Source organism: Triplophysa dalaica, chromosome 9 (assembly GCF_015846415.1).
Source record: "Triplophysa dalaica isolate WHDGS20190420 chromosome 9, ASM1584641v1, whole genome shotgun sequence".
In the NCBI taxonomy this organism is placed as follows: domain Eukaryota; kingdom Metazoa; phylum Chordata; class Actinopteri; order Cypriniformes; family Nemacheilidae; genus Triplophysa; species Triplophysa dalaica.
This window is the reverse complement of record NC_079550.1, coordinates 961,637-978,795: the sequence shown is the minus strand read 5'-3', so window position 1 is coordinate 978,795 and position 17,159 is coordinate 961,637. Positions and strand designations below refer to the sequence as shown.

The 17,159-nt window shown below is 43.0% G+C and overlaps 1 protein-coding gene across 1 annotated transcript; it reads right to left on the bottom strand.

Annotated features, from left to right (window-relative positions):
* Positions 1-2,665: 2,665 nt before the first annotated feature.
* cpb2 (carboxypeptidase B2 (plasma)) lies at positions 2,666-9,224 on the bottom strand. The gene is made up of 11 exons (XM_056756192.1): positions 9,066-9,224; positions 8,464-8,539; positions 8,238-8,362; positions 7,302-7,410; positions 7,117-7,218; positions 6,867-6,971; positions 6,486-6,596; positions 6,288-6,381; positions 5,999-6,201; positions 5,834-5,918; positions 2,666-3,248 (listed from the first exon to the last, which is right to left on the bottom strand). The coding sequence occupies exons 1-11, from the start codon at positions 9,140-9,142 to the stop codon at positions 3,061-3,063; spliced, it is 1,275 nt and encodes a 424-aa protein (XP_056612170.1). The 5' UTR covers positions 9,143-9,224; the 3' UTR covers positions 2,666-3,060.
* Between the last annotated feature and the right edge of the window lie 7,935 nt (positions 9,225-17,159).

Below are 17,159 nucleotides of genomic sequence, written 5' to 3'. Positions count from 1 at the left end.
ATTGCAACCATATGCGTCAACCCTGGTTAAGGCTGTTATAGCCCCACTGACTGTTAATGCAAGCTTAGTGCCCCGGTCCCATATGGCATAACATTACAAATATTACCAATCAACAATCATACGCACCAACCGGTTGCCGGTTGCCTAAGGCTGTTATATCCCCAATCTTAAGCCTCTGCTGTCAAGTTGGCATACCGGAGATTCTTTCTTTCGAATGCTTCTTTAATTGTCTCTTCCCAAGGTACAGTCAACTCAACTATGAGGACTGTCCTACTGGAGTTGTACCACAGAACCATGTCCGGCAGCAGGTTGGTCGCTGGGATTTCCAAGATGAAAGTAAGTTTGTAGTTTAAATCAACTCACATTTCCCCCTGGCTATACTCAGCAGACCTGAATCACAGAAGATCATAGAGTCAGGAGGCTTTAGTCATCAAAATGAAATACTTTACTTTGTAGACAAAAAATATGAGTTCAAAACAAACTTGGCAAGCCGTGCTTCCAATAAACAGAGGAACACAAATGTAGACTCGAGGGTCTAAAAACAGGCAATGAGGCAATGTTGACCTCAACAGGCCTGGAGCGACCAGAGTCCATAATGTGGGTGCCATCTACTATTCAGAAGGCGCTAGGCAGGAAGCTCAGGGAGAGCGACCTTTGCAGGCCAGGATGATCAATAGTCCTAAAAGAACAGACACGTTATAGGAGCCCCTTCCCTAGGAATGACTCCCAACGTTCCCCTGATGGTATCTTCTGGCCTGACGAAACTCAGAGAGCACCCGGGTTGCTTAAGCAACGCTAACCAGCCACATGCATGAGACAAACTAGCAGGAATGAACACACAAATCCATGAACCGTGACTCCGCACTACTTCACATTCAACACAACATTGATTGTACTCTAACAGAGATCAGTAACCTATGTCATAACTTAAAGTGTTTGTGATTCTGATTGGTTAACCCAAAGATAATTTGGATAATATCAGTATAGTTATTCCACCACAAATAACTGACTTCTGTAAATGGTAAACACACACACTGCTCCCTCGAACTTAATCTCAAACATTTTCAAAACATAGTTATAATATTTACATTCTCAAAGCCAGATAGAGCTGTTGTTTTATACTGGAGACAAAGAGTCAATGCCTAAACTGAGAACTAGAACAAAAGACAAATGCTTAAACTATTGTTAATCATATAGTATACATACAAACAAACTGTACATATATTGATTGAATTATTTATTATTGGAATATAACTGATGAATAATTTATTTATTTATAATAACTACACAAAAGGATATAATTGAAGCTTAGGTGGAGCAAAGGAATCCACCCCTTCAAATGTTTTTTAAAGCGTGCACTATTTCTAATTTAGGAATGTTCCCAATCATCATTACAGAATGCTGTTTTAAGTTAAGCAATATTCATAAATTTGCACTATAAAAATTGTGCTTTTCAAAGAAAATTATGTGATAAATTGTCTACATTTTGAGTAGACATTCCTCTACAAGGAAGAAATGTGATGCTAAAAACAGCAGTGTGGATGTTGCTCAGCGAAAATCATGTTTGGACTATTCATTGATACTGAACATTGGTTTGCAAGTGTGTGGCCCTTGTTTAATGGGGTCTTAAAGTAACTGCTCATTTTAAGAGACGATAATTGATGACAGCTGACTTTTCTGATTTCAATAACAGTTACATTGTTGCTGTCCATTTAAAACCTTGTATGACCAAATTAACTGTTTTTCAGAAGAAAAGGAAAAACTTTTTTTAAATGACGAAATACTGTGTTGTCAAAGTTGACTACAAAAACCCACTGACAAACATAAAGATTGACTAACAATAATAATGATGTATGCCAAAAATTGAAATCACAAAATATGGAGATATGAGGTTTTGAAAGGACTGCATTGACGATTTGCAACAGCTGCAGCTGATGTTTACTTTTTCAGCATTATAGAACAACCAGTGTTCTCATCTTGCTGCAGGAGTGTGATTGGATGCAAGGTTTGCATGCAACAGTGGATGGAGAACTCAAGACAATGTCCAAAATGGAGAGTGGAGGATATTGTAATTACTGAAGTTGCAGGCCATTAAATTGTAAAATATAAAAAAAACTAATTGAGATGGATAAAACCGTGCAAAGATGCCAAAATATGCTTACAGACAAATCTGAACATCCCAAGAAAGAGTCAGAGTTATGATTTTTGTAACAATAAACATGACATTTCTACAAGATACAGTGTCTCTGCTACAGTAAACATCTTTGCCATTGTTCTGCTATAGAATGAATTAAAAACTTCACTGTCATAGAGGTAACATCTTAAACCATCAACAAATCTTGCAGCGGTAACTTTATCTACATTGAAGTGTGTGTGTATGTGTGATTTGCAGTGTCTGATTGGCAAAAAATGTTAACAAAATAGCTCAATTATTGGCTCATTCACTTCTTTGTTTGTGTGTGTGTGATTGGCAGTTTTTATTTATTAGGCTGTTATAAATAAAAAGCCTTTACAAAGGCTGTTATAGTTCTGTTTGTGCTTACATGTTTGTGATTATGTGTATGAATGTGAGTGCCTGTCACATTATTCAACAAATACAAAAAAAAAGCTGTGAAATGTATTCATTCCCCATCATTTCCTATGTGCGGACAAATGTGTTCACGAAGGTAAGAATGAGCGCATTTTTTTGTACAACCACTTAACCTCTTTAATTGCTGTTGCAGTTTATATTTTCACAGATATGCAGTACTGTTTTTTTAAATGAACTTAAGCCACATAGAAAGGTTTACACATAGCTCATATAACTTTCTAAAGCTTATGATTGTGTGATGCACAGTATATCATCGCTGTTCTTCCGAAACCTTGGGTTTCAGGAAATGGAAAAAACACTGTACTTCTTAAATGAATAAAGAGTTTTTTCATAGTTATTTGTTTAGATATTTGCAGAAGCCAGTGACGAACATAGCTAAAGGAGGGCTAATAATAATATTTTATGGCATAAAATGTGAAGATAACTTTCCTTCAGAAGGGCACCAGCGATATGTTTTTGTTAGAAGCCCATCATTGTGTGTTCTTCATGACATGTAAGGCTGTGATCTTCACTGCCAATAGAGCTTCATTACAGGCTTGAGGGATGAAACTCGGTGGAAGAAGAAAGCCGTATCTTCCACGGTCCTGAAGCTCAAAAGTGAAGGAATATTTAATGCCAAGGTTATACGCCCAGTCATCAGATCCTCCTGGGGCTAAATCTAAAACAACAGAAAGACAATGTGAGTTCACATAAAGAAAGAGAAACTAAACGGCAAAGTTTAAAGGATTACTTCACCACATGATTATTTATATACTTATATAAATGCCAATTTTTGCATAGTTTGTTATAGTTCATTGATTAATAATGGAGAACCAAGGCGAAAAATTTATTCAAGATAAAAAAACGCCTACAAGCCACAAATGATCATTTTGCACTGGCTCTGAGATGTGCAAGTGTTTAGAAGGAAGTTTGTGTATAATATGTCTTTGTGTGAGTTAATTGTGTGCAAATCCTAAATGGGTCGGTTTCCATGCCTACATCACACATTAACATTAAGGCGTTTAAGAGACGCTTTATCCAAAGCGACTTATAGAGAAGATAAAGGAAATCAGAGCCATTGATAGAGAGTTGCGTCAACTCTGGTGACTCCAATGGAACAGCTTTTTCTCAGAAGTGGCGGTTCTCTCAATAGTTATTGAATGATTGTAAAGCATGAAGCTGTGACAGACCGATTGTTGAAACTAACATGGCCAAACATTTAACCCATTTGAAGACGTAAGACATATAGGTGTTGTTCCATCTTATTATAAGATGGAACAACACCTATTGAGAGGGAGCGCACTAGTTTTGGTTCGATCCCAGGGGATTGCACATAGCTAAGTATAAATGTATAGGATAATGAATGCAATGTAAGTCGCTTTGGATATACGCATCTGCCAAATACATACATGTAAATGCAGTTTTTTTGTGGTGCGTGAAGTCATAGACGCGATTCGCAGAGCTAGTGCAAGATGTGCATTAAAAGGATATATATTTGAATTAATTTTTAGAAAATGACTGATCAATTTGCTAGACCAGACCCTTATTCCTCGGCTTAGATCGTGAAGAGCCTTTTGAAGCTGCATTGAAACTGCATTTGGATCTTCAAAAATCTTAATGTATTTTCGACTGAAAAAGAAAGACATGAACATCTTGGATCAACCCAGTGCCACGGCGAATCGTGGAATTGCAGCGGTTTCCAATCCTGGTCCTCGCTGACCCCAGCTCTGCATATTTTGTGTCTCTCTCTTCTTTAACACACCTGATTTAAATCACCAGCTCGTTAGAAGTGAGCTCACTGAATGAATTGTTCCGATTGACATGCTCCCTGAACAGTGTTCATTGCTCTCTACTCACTGCACACAGGAAATCGGCTAAAGTTAATTTAAGAAGATGAATACAGCGTCCTCACACAGACAAAACCTACTACGGAAGTTTGAAGGGTTATTTAACCGTTTCGTGCCCTTTGGATGGAACATATGCGCCCATTTCGAACTGGAATTATGGCAGAATATCGAGTGATGTTCACTTCGCTGGGCTCTTACGGGCGTATTGAACAAACCTAAGCGGTAGGAGAAGCATATAAAATATCCAGAGCGGGGGTCCGCGAGGACCAGGATTGAGTGTCAGTGATTCATTCACGACACCTGTCCCTTGTTAATTATCCTTTGTTAGTCTCCCTATATATTTCCCTCGTCTTAATCTACCTGTCTTTTTGCAGTTATCTGGAACTTTGTTCTTGCCGTGATCCTGTCCTGCCCTGCCGGCTGTTATTGTTCATATTAAATGTTTAAATTTTTTCCGGTTCCCGTCTCCTTCCTTCCATATCTTGAATCTTGTTACAATATCATATAACATAAAACACACACAAAACAGGCAGATACAGCTACAGCTACTACCCCTCTCTCTTTCCGGTCGCTCTGAGGGCTCCCATCTCCGTTGTCTCGTCTCGTCGCTGCATATCCCCCACCTCACCCCCCCGAAGGAGGGGGAGGGAGCATGTACAATCTCGGGGGTACCCCCCGGCCTGTGAGGGGTGATGGGGGTGATGGGGGTATGTAGTGGAGTAGGCGGGGCGAGACCGTGGTTTGAGACCGGTGAGTAATTGTGAATGAGCGCCAGCTGAGCGCACACCGGGCTCGAATCATGTAGGAGATTGGGAGCATAAAAGAGAACGAGCGACCGGACCGTCGAGTAGAGAGGACCGGGCCCGGACACATGTTAAGTTTATATTTGCACTTATGTTTTATCCGGCTGTCAGTTTACTTCCATGTTTCTCTTCGCGATGTGTTCGCCGGCAGTCGGCCGTGAGGGACCGCCGGCTCTTATTATTTATAATAAATCTCTATTTTAACTGTCTTCCGGTTCCCGCCTCCTTCCTTCCATATCTTGAATCTTGTTACAGTGACCTGTTCGTAATGTTTTATATAGTTTTTGCTGTGTGTATTAATAAATGCCTGTGGCTGACTTCCATTTGCTTGTTGCATGTTTTTTAATTGTCGGGAGGGGGGAAGGTTTGGGTAGGAGTACAAGAAATACGTTTTCATAAAATCGCTTCAGTTTTACAATAGCCAAGAACTGAGCGTGTCATGTTCCCGCCGAGACGAGGCAAAGTTGACACTGAAAATTATTTTCGAGTGGATCAGACCAGCGCTATGACCAGACTATGATACATCTAAGCTTGATACCGGGTTGCTTGGAAGGCAAGGGGGTGAGTAAAAAATCAGTACATTTGCATTCTGGAAGGAAGTCTGAGAAGCTTACAGATGGTTTTTGCTCCGGCACCATATTTATAATGATTCCTGTAGTATCTGCGTATTTTTGTCGATGCTTCCTTAGCCAGTTCAAGCTGTTGACAAGACACAAGAATATGGATATAGAAATGTTAAACACACACAGTTTACACATTGAATTGTTCATCACACGCACCAGCTCATTGTGGTTTGGAGCTTCATCGTAGGAGCAGGAGTAGGGAAACAGGAGCATCTGAGAGTAGGAATGGATGGAAATGTAAAGCTTCACTGTGTCTTTATGAGAGCGCAGAAACTTGGCCACAGCCTCAGCCTCCGGTTCAGACTCGGGGTACTGACCACAATACGTGGGATCACACGGATCATTGGATGCACCCTTTGCTTCATAAAACAACAGTCATAAGAACACATCTTTATTTTCACGTCAAAAAGGCACAATGATGAACCTCGGTCTGTGTGACACTTACTGCACCAACGAGCATCAAAGTTTCTGTTCAAATCAACGCCAACACATTCACTTCCCTCTTTGAGTATAGAGCGATTTTTCCTCCACATACGATCCTGTTTGGGAGATGAACAATGGAAGGCAATGGAAGTTTCTGTTGTTATAATCAATGACGGGTCAGTTTCGTATTTTAACAAGGTTAATATTTTCAGCATATTACTGTTGTCCAAGTGTACTTGTATCCATCTGGGTTCATGACTGGCAAGATGTAAATGTCCATGTTATTCAACATCTCTGTTATTTCACTGTTGTGGGAGTAAAATCTTAGCGCCTGACATCAAAGAACAGAGAAACAATTTTAGATTACAAAACAGTATAGACTGAGTGATGTCACTTCCTAATACGTAAGATAATTCCACCCCCAACAATGATTGGCATTGGAATCGCAAATGCAAAGAAAATTTGAGTTTTGTCAGGCTTCACAGGTGACGGGGAGAAAGGGAATGAGTGGATGAGTCATTTCTAATGCGATTAAATTACGACAAACCCCCATGTTTGCACTTTATGTTAAGAAAGTGGTGTAAGGTTTTATAATACTGACATAGTTGACAAACCACAAGCAGAAAGCTGGAGCAATCCACTCTCGCGCATGGATCCCACAGTCCATCCACATGGCCCTGTTCACCGCACCCCTTCTTCCAGACAACTGTAGCCAGAGAGAGAGAGAGAGAGAGAGAGAGAGAAAGAGAGAGAGAGATAGAGAGAGAGAGAGAGAGAGAGAGAGAGAGAGAGAGAGATGAGAGCACTCGTTCTGATTCTACTGACAATAAAACTATCATCTGAATATCTACCTTCATGACTCGGAGTGGCCTTTTCTCAAATGATGATCCAATGTCAATCACTTTCACCATGTCAGAATGCTCCTGGCTGGTCTGATTGATCCAGAAATAGATCTGAAATGCAGGGCTTGTTGAAATAAGCTATGATTTCGAGTTTTAAGAAAATTTGATTTCTCGCAAGGCTGTACTCATCTTACATCCTCTAAAGAATGATATCTCTCATGGTATACACCACCGCTGCGGGGATCTGACGAATCATTTCTGGTCTGCATCTCAACCAGCTCTTCTGTGTTTTCCACAAGAACCCTGAGGTCACAGGCAGAGTTAGTGTAGGCTTGTCATTGCGCATATCTGACTTTGTCAAGTCTTCAAAGTAAACGACGACAGGCCAAAGAGACGCAGCGTTATATGTGGTCATCTGTTTATTGAGAATAATAATTCAACATTACAAGTCAGTGAATGGCAAAAGTTGTTTTCAGTGTCTGTTGCGATCATTTCTGACACACGTTTGCTGATATCATACAGGCTTTCCTGTAGCTCAGTGGTAAGAGCATGCTGCCAACTACGCCAAGGTCGTGGGTTCGATCCCAGGGGATTGCAAATACTTGGAAAATATTGCAATGTAAGTCGCTGTGGATAAAAGCGTCTACCAAATGCGTAAATGTAAATATTGTGTTGATACTTTGGATATTGTAAACAACCCAGCCTCACCAACTGAATATTATGAACCGTGCTTGGAATAAATGAAATAAAAAAAGGATCAGTTCATGATTTGTGACCCTGGACCACAAAACCCATCATAAGTAGCATGAGTATATTTGTAGCATTAACCATTCACTGTTAATTTTGTTGACAGAAAACTTTGAAGAAAATCTAGTTTTCTGACTTCTTTGCAAAAGTTAATAAAGGCATCACTGCGTCCTATCGTGTAAAAAAAAGCAGATAAAAAATCTATTAGCAGTTCATTGTATTTAAGAAACCGGTTTCGATTATGTGTTTTTCTCTCATTTAAGTCCTCAAATCAATGTCCTCAAATCAAAATATACAGACATCTGAAAGATTCAATATTGAAACGTGATGAACTTTGCAAAAAAATCTTACACAATCTGTAGATCATTCACAGATTTACGTACGTAAAAGGGATTTGGTGTTGTTGTAAGAGTTGGGTGACAAGCTCCACACTTGTTGACTGAACATAAAGGTGAACCTCAGAGTTTGTTGTAATGTAACTGGGTGAAGCTGGTTGCCACAAAACTGTCTGAACGAGAACACAACATCCAGTCACATTTAGCAACCTGAACGAGGCAGTTTACTTTGCAAAACTGGTGGATTTGATCAATGATTAAAATAAACTCTCACCCCATTGTGACTGGTCACGTTTTGCATTATGACCACATGGTCCTGTGTGGACACAGTGATGGACAAAACCTGGTCACTGCACATGAAAGAGAAACAGCTGATATGGACATGATCGCCTATGCATTTTGAACACATTTCAACATTTGAAATCAAAGACAGATAAGAGGGCATGGTAATGTCAAAAATATATCTTTAGCAAGTTCAGTAAGGGTTGAGCCAATTAAGCCACCAAGTCCAACAACTTAGCACAAAAAGATTGTGCTATACAGTACTTAAAGTGGTACTTGGCTCGTAATCATAGGGGAACCATTTTAAGTGCTGTATAGAAACACGTCTTGGTGCTTAAGTGGTTCTTCAGGTTTCTTTTCGAGAAGACTGAGGTGCTATATAGAACCATTCAGCACCGCTTTCGTATAAAGAACCTGTTAAGCCAGATACGGTTCTTCAGCGGTTCTATATAGCACCTCAGTCATCATCATTCAGAATGGTTCAACTATGATTACGAGCCAAGAACCACTTTAAATGCTATACAGCCCAAATTTTTATAAGTGTACAAAAACATATTCTTGTATAATGCAAAAAATATATGAAATATGACTTACTGCTCTGACGTGCACATACACATTTCAAGAAAGTTATTTAAACATATAAAGTAAAGCAGCTTTGTTAGAGGCTTCATTTTTGTTTGTCTGTCTTCAAATAACTTGTGCAAGAATGTACTAAGGTAGGAGGTCACTATTGATCTAGATCTGTTTGTTTGCTAGTTAAACTTTACTTTCTAAGAGAACTTTTACAGTGATCAGAACATTACTGCAACCACTGCCATATCGGCGGATCAATTAGGCATGATCATCAAAGGGATTCATGGAAACAAATGAAGAATTCTCTTGTTGAAGTGATGATGAATAATATCAAACTCGCTAGAGCATTTGCAAAATGAGGGCACTGTCGGTACACGATCCGTCCGCGCATGCGTATAATGACGTAGTAGAAAACGCGCATGCGCAAAAGATAATTCTGTTTTGCAACAATTTATGACACTGCACGATTAGTTCCACGCCTGCGCACTTTTGTACCGCGAGACTTTCATTCACTTACAGCTCAAAAAAAGGAGTGCAGCGAAAGGAATGAGAAGTTTGCCCTTTACATTGACGTTAGGCAATATTTAGTTGACAGAATGCATATTATGTTCCTTATTGTCCTCTGTAAACACCATTGAAGGGATATTTTTCTTCCTTTAGATTATATAGATGGATAAATTAGCCTATATAGACCCATACTAATAAAAAAATACTAAATTTACAGTTAACTAATATTAGCAGCATTTAATAAAAAACGACACAAGCTGTCTTTGACAATACTACTGACCTCAGATCAAAACACGGCAAGTTAAGTAGGCCTAATGCCATACAGCAATGAATAGCAAAGGGGATATGGAGTAAACTGAAGGTTTGCAATGACAGAAAGACTTTATTCGACATCCCAGCTAACAGAGTTACGATGTGATGACGTACCTTGACTGGACAATAGTCGTTTCCACGACGTACCATAATGACGTTCCAGCGAAGTAACTTTGTGATTCCCATATTCGTCCTGGCGATGTAACATTGGACGTTGTTGGGACATGGTGATTACCTCCTGAAGACATACCTGGGACGTACCATATTCGTTGCAGCGACGTAAAAAATAACATTTCTAGGACGTGATGAGCACATCCTGACGTTTTTAAAATCTTTAGTAATCATCCCTCACATAACGATTATAAAACACCAAAGCACTGTACATCACAATCAGATGTTTTATTTATACTGTAGTACATTACATAAATAATCAAAGACTTTAACACGATATAAAGGATTTAAAGCATATAATATAATAATATATAATATAAAGGATATTTATTAACAGAGATGAATAAACATATGTTTATTCTTGTCTTAGGACATACGTTTAGCAGGTTTTCCATTTTTAGAAACAACTATCAAAAGCTTTTTTATTCACAGTCACAAACATCAGGAGCCGTTCATTTAAACATGCGAAATCGATTGAAAATCACTAAAATATGTGTTTACTCTCACATCTGTAATGTATAAGTAAAGAAATAATATTAATAAACATCTAAAGTAAAACCAGGCAGTGAAGTAAAATGTAATGACCGTTAACCTTTAAATGATGAGAACACAAAATAATTAGTATTAATAATTAATATAAATATAATTAATAATAGTTGTGATTGTGGTATCGTATTAAACTCCAGTTTAATTGCTGTCAGAAGTCAGATTAATAGCATTCGTCTTGACATTATTACAGATTTGACTCTGATCATAAATTTTCCATACAAGGACATAATAAACAGAAATGAACAGATTCATTAATCAAATGATCAATGTCCCGGTCATCTGAAGGCCTACATCACGTCGCTACAACATTCTCAACAGGACCAATTCACAACGTTATTTGAGTACGTGGCTCAGGTGTTTCTGGAATGTAAGCAAAATTGACCAGGTTATCTGAAGAACAGTACATCACGTCCAGTGGCGGATGGCCAATAGAATGGCCTGTAGGAGTCTGCATGTCTCAATTTCAGCTGTGGGGCGATCGGGAAATCGCCCACAGGAGGCGGTACTTTGTAGAATTTAGTCAAATCCTGATTCAAGATATATTAAAGACGTGACATAGAATTTACCCAATCAGCGTCCACAAATCTTATCTAAAATGGGCGATTTTTCTGTCGCCCCAAACTGCTAAAATCAGGGCTGGTCTGTAGTGGCGCAATTTCCAATTGTGTGTCAATGGCAGACTCAGGTAATTCCGGACACGTACCTAACTCTAAAGCCTGGCTCAGATTACAGGATTCTTGGCCAGATTTACCCCGATTTCCCCTCCCAGAGTCTTTGAAATAATCGGGCCCAAAACCAGGATCGGGCCTGAGGTTCGGCCCAGATTATTACGTATTGTGAGGCGTTCACAGATCGAATCTTACACCTCGCGATCTGCTCCGAGAGAAATCTTAGCCACCCCTTTCGCTACAGACAATGAGAGACACATCTGCAAGGTGACGGAGATGACTGACAGACCTTTAAAAATGTCGACCGCAAAAGCTCCTGCAAAGGTACGTTGGACACCGGTGATGGAGTAACAACTTGTGGCAACAACATGATCATCTTTATAATGTCTCCTCAAAAACATACCACAACCGCACAGATAAGGAAAAGAGCTGGGGAGAAGGTGCATCGCTTTTAAATGAACCGGGTCAGTTAATAGTCTGCTTTTTCAGTATTTGTTTGTTCTTTATTCCTTTAGTTTTCTCTTTTTGAGAAGATCTTCAAAGTCTACAACATGATAACTCTGTGTATGATATGTGCCCAAAATCTAAAGAGAATTAAATTGAAATCGCCATTAAAATTGTTTTATGTTATATAACATTTTATCTATGTCTTAATTATGTTATAGTTGGAATGGACTAAATAACCATTTATTTTTATTAGTAAAAAATTATATAGGCCTACAAATGTTTTCATTCCGTAGGCTATCATTCACAGTTTCGCGTTTTTCAATGGTGTCCCACATTGTCTCAAACTTTACTATCTAGTTCTTATTATTTTTGTGAGATTAATCGACTAACTCCTCCTCATTGTAATGCTTTACCAAATTGGGCTGATATCTATAGAACGGTATGTCTTACATTGCAATTTTTTTTTTCTGGTCGAACTTGAATAAAGATCAAACTCCAAAAATTCCATTGACATACCTTATCTGAACAATGACGACCATAATACTTAATGCTGTCCACTAGACAGTCTCTTTCAATCTAATTTATACCCTCTCCATATACCACTTAAAGTAACAAATATATGTATTAATGTAATCTGTACTGCCATGAATATGACAGACAGAACAAACATCATACATTAGAAACATCAATTAATCTGCAAAGTTTAGAGCATGCATGGAGATGTCAGTTTGTAATTCACAAAATTTAATCAGCAAAAACAAAAATATTCTCACAACATCACAGTTAACCACACAAAATGTGAACTGAAATTTTTTGAAAAATTTAAAGAATTTTTACTGACAAATGTTTACATTTGTACCCTGCTTGAACCATGAACGAATGCAGGATGTGATGCTTTTTTATACAAAACAACACAAAGGTCTTGGTTATTTCAGAGGTTAAGTTTGTAACATTTTTTTTATAGATTTCAGCCATTATGCAGCCATTGACTACTACACTGTAAACCCTAATGAGTTTGGACTACACAAATGATTTGAGGAAGGTGTTTCTGTCAGTTTGCAGCCGAGTGTGAAGCGGCTGGGATGAGAATCAGCACCTCCAAATCTGAGGCCATGGTTCTCAGTCGGAAAAGGGTGGCTTGCCCACTTCAGGTGGGTGGAGAGTCCCTGCCTCAAGTGGAGGAGTTCAAGTATCTGGGGGTCTTGTTCACGAGTGAGGGAAGGATGGAACGGGAGATTGACAGAAGGATCGGTGCAGCTTCTGCAGTAATGCGGTCGCTGTAGCGGTCTGTCGTGTTGAAGAAGGAGCTGAGCCGCAAGGCGAAGCTCTCGATTTATCGGTCAATCTACGTTCCTACTCTCACCTATGGTCATGAGCTGTGGGTCTTCCCGGGAAGGTGTTCCGGACATGTCCCACCGGGAGGATACCCCGGGGAAGACTTAGGACATGCTGGAGGGACTATGTCTCCCGGCTGGCCTAGGAACTCCTCGGTGTCCCCCCGGAAGAGCTGGAGGAAGTGTCTAGGGAGAGGGAAGTCTGGGCATCCCTGCTTAGACTGCTGCCCCCGCGACCTGGCCCAGGATAAGCGGAAGAAGATGGATGGATGGATTAAATTATAAACCATTAAAACAAGTTGATATCACATCAAAAGCTTTATTTGTGTCAAACTTACAGTAAACATCAATACTTTGATTATGATAAAATAATTGATGAAGGATTTCTTCAGAAATCAGTAAAGTGAAATTGGCCATGTGACAATTAAAACTGGACTGTAAGAAACAACAATAAACATGTTTGTCAGAAGCAAAGCTTAAAAACAGTAAACTCACAAACTAATTTTCAGATACGTTTTAACAACTTAGAAAGATAAACTTGCAAATTAATAATTGATTGAAATGTGCAAAGACAGTCCTGGTGTGGACAGGGAAAAGGGACAATCTTTGTATTGCCTATATGCTTTAGATCATAATGTCTAAGGATTTCTCCTGTTTTCTCAGATCTAAAAATGCAGTATGCTGCATGAAGAAAACAGAAATGTGTTTAACTTGTTAGTTGTATTAACTAGCGATTTAATTAAACGATCTACTCGGTAAGGTGGCAGTTCAAGGAGGTCGTGGTGGAGGGGTTTGAGTACCCGAAAGACCCTAGGAGCTATGTTGTCCGGGGCTATATGCCCCTGGTAGGGTCTCCCAAGGCAAACAGGTCCTAGGCGACGGGTCAGACCAAGAGCGGTTAAAAAAAACCCATATGATGACCACAATTTCGAGGACCGTGACGTCGCCCGGTATGGCGCAGCCGGGGCCCCACCCTGGAGCCAGGCCCGGGGTTGGGGCTCGTATGCGAGCGCCTGGTGGTCGGACCTCCCCCCATGGGGTCCGGCCGGGCTCAGCCCGAAGGAGCGACGTGGGGCCACCCTCCCGTGGATTCACCACCTACAGGAGGGACCGTAAGGGGCCGGTGCAAAGTGGAACGGGTGGTAGTCGAAGGCGGGGGCCTCGACAACCCGATCCCTGGACGCGGAATCTAGCTCTAGGGACATGGAACGTCACCTCTCTGACGGGGAAGGAGCCGGAGCTTGTGCGTGAGGTTCAGAGATTCCGACTAGAGATAGTCGGGATCACCTCTACGCACAGCTTGGGCTCTGGAACCACACTCCTCGAGGGAGGATGGACTCTTTACCACTCTGGAGTTGCCAAGGGTGAGAGGCGGCGGGCTGGTGTGGGTTTGCTTATAGCCCCCCAGCTCAGCCGCCATGTGTTGGAGTTTACCCCGGTGAACGAGAGGGTCGCTTCCCTGCGCCTCCGGGTCGGGGATAGGTCTCTCACTGTCGTTTGCGCCTATGGGCCAAATGGCAGTGTAGAGTACCCGGCCTTCTTGGAGTCTCTGGGAGGGGTGCTGGAATGCGCCCCGACTGGGGACTCCGTCGTTCTGCTGGGTGACTTCAACGCCCACGTGGGCAGCGACAGTGACATCTGGAGGGGCGTGATTGGGAGGAACGGCCCCCCTGATCTGAACCCGAGTGGTGTTCTGTTATTGGACTTCTGTGCTAGTTACAGTTTGGCCATAACGAACACCATGTTCAAGCATAAGGGTGTCCATCAGTGCACATGGCACCAGGACACCCTTGGCCGGAGGTCAATGATCGACTTTGTTGTTGTTTCATCTGACCTACGGCAGTATGTCTTGGACACTCGGGTGAAGAGAGGGGCGGAGCTGTCAACCGATCACCACCTGGTGGTGAGTTGGATCCGATGGCGGGGGAGGAAGCTGGACAGACTCGGCAGACCCAAACGTACTGTGAGGGTCTGTTGGGAACGTTTGGCCGAATCGCCTGTCAGAGAGATCTTCAACTTCCACCTCCGGCAGAGCTTCGACCAGATCCCGAGGGAGTCTGGAGATATTGAGTCCGAGTGGACCATGTTCTCCACCTCCATTGTCAACGCAGCCACTCGGAGCTGTGGCCGTAAGGTCTCTGGTGCCTGTCGAGGCGGCAATCCCCGAACCCGGTGGTGGACACCGGAAGTAAGGGATGCCGTCAAGCTGAAGAAGGAGTCCTATCGGGCCTGGCTGGCTTGTGGGACTCCCGAGGCAGCTGACAGGTACCGACAGGCCAAGCGGACTACAGCCCGGGTGGTTGGGGAGGCAAAAACTCGGGCCTGGGAGGAGTTCGGCGAGGCCATGGAGAAGGACTATCGGTCGGCCTCGAAGAGATTCTGGCAAACCGTCCGACGCCTCAGGAGGGGGAAGCAATGCACCACCAACGCTGTTTACAGTGGAGGGGGGCAGCTGTTGACCTCGACCGGGGATATCATCGGGCGGTGGAAGGAATACTTTGAGGATCTCCTCAATCCCGCCGTCACGTCTTCCATTGAGGAAGCAGAGGCCGAGGGCTCAGAGGCGGACTCGCCCATCACCCGGGATGAAGTCACCGAGGTAGTCAAGAAACTCCTCGGTGGCAGGGCACCGGGGGTGGATGAGATCCGTCCTGAGTACCTCAAGTCTCTGGATGTTGTGGGGCTGTCTTGGCTGACACGCCTCTGCAGCATCGCGTGGCGGTCAGGGACAGTGCCCTTGGACTGGCAGACCGGGGTGGTGGTCCCCCTTTTTAAGAAGGGGGACCGGAGGGTGTGCTCCAATTACCGGGGATCACACTTCTCAGCCTCCCCGGGAAAGTCTATGCCAGGGTACTGGAGATGAGAATCCGGCAGATGATAGAACCTCGGATTCAGGAGGAACAGTGTGGTTTTCGTCCCGGTCTCGGAACACTGGACCAGCTCTATACCCTCTCCAGGGTGCTGGAGGGTTCATGGGAGTTTGCCTAACCAATCCACATGTGTTTTGTGGATTTGGAGAAGGCATTCGACTGTGTCCCTCGCAGCATCTTGTGGAGGGTGCTCCGGGAGTATGGGATTCGGGACCCTTTGCTAAGGGCCATCCGGTCCCTGTACGACCGGAGCAGGAGCTTGGTTCGCATTGCCGGCAGTAAGTCAGACTTGTTCCCGGTGCATGTTGGACTTCGGCAGGGCTGCCTTTTGTCACCGGTTCGGTTCATAATTTTTATGGACAGAATTTCTAGGCGCAGCAAGGGGCCGGAGGGCGTCGGGTTTGGGGACCACACGATTTCATCTCTGCTCTTTGCGGATGATGTCGTCGTGCTGGCCGCATCAGACCAGGACCTTCAGCATGCACTTGGATGGTTTGCAGCCGAGTGTGAAGAGGCTGGGATAAGAATCAGCACCTCCAAATCTGAGGCCATGGTTCTCAGCCGGAAAAGGGTGGCTTGCTCACTTCAGGTAGGTGGAGAGTTCCTGCCTCAAGTGGAGGAGTTCAAGTATCTGGGGGTCTTGTTCACGAGTGAGGGAAGGATGGAGCGGGAGATTGACAGACGGATCGGTGCAGCTTCTGCAGTAATGCAGTCGCTGTACCGGTCTGTCGTGGTGAAGAAGGAGCTGAGCCGCAAAGCGAAGCTCTCGATTTACCGGTCAATCTACGTTCCTACTCTCACCTATGGTCATGAGCTGTGGGTCATGACCGAAAGGACAAGATCCCGGATACAGGCGGCCGAAATGAGCTTTCTCCGCAGGGTGGCCGGGCGATCCCTTAGAGATAGGGTGAGAAGCTCGGTCACTTGGGAGGAGCTCAGAGTAGATCCGCTGCTCCTCCACATCGAGAGGGGCCAGCTGAGGTGGCTCGGGCATCTTTTCCGGATGCCCCCTGGACGCCTTCCCGGTAAGGTGTTCCGGGCATGTCCCACCGGGAGAAGACCCCGGGGAAGACCTAGGACACGCTGGAGGGACTATGTCTCCCGGCTGGCCTGGGAACGCCTCGGTGTCCCCCCGGAAGAGCTGGAGGAAGTGGCTAGGGAGAGGGAAGTCTGGGCATCCCTGCTTAGACTGCTGCCCCCGCGACCTGGCCCCGGATAAGCGGTAGAAAATGGATGGATGGATGGATCTACTCGGTA

What these genes read in the sequence shown, in the direction of transcription:
- cpb2 (XM_056756192.1), bottom strand. Translation starts at nt 9,142, where the DNA reads ATGAAGCCTCTAACAAAGCTGCTTTACTTTATATGTTTAAATAACTTT. An exon ending in TGTATGTGCACGTCAGAGCA is followed by an intron (nt 8,540 to 9,065) that starts GTAAGTCATATT and finishes TTTCATGTGCAG; the next exon opens with TGACCAGGTTTTGTCCATCA. An exon ending in CAACACCAAATCCCTTTTAC is followed by an intron (nt 7,411 to 8,237) that starts GTACGTAAATCT and finishes CTGTGACCTCAG; the next exon opens with GGTTCTTGTGGAAAACACAG.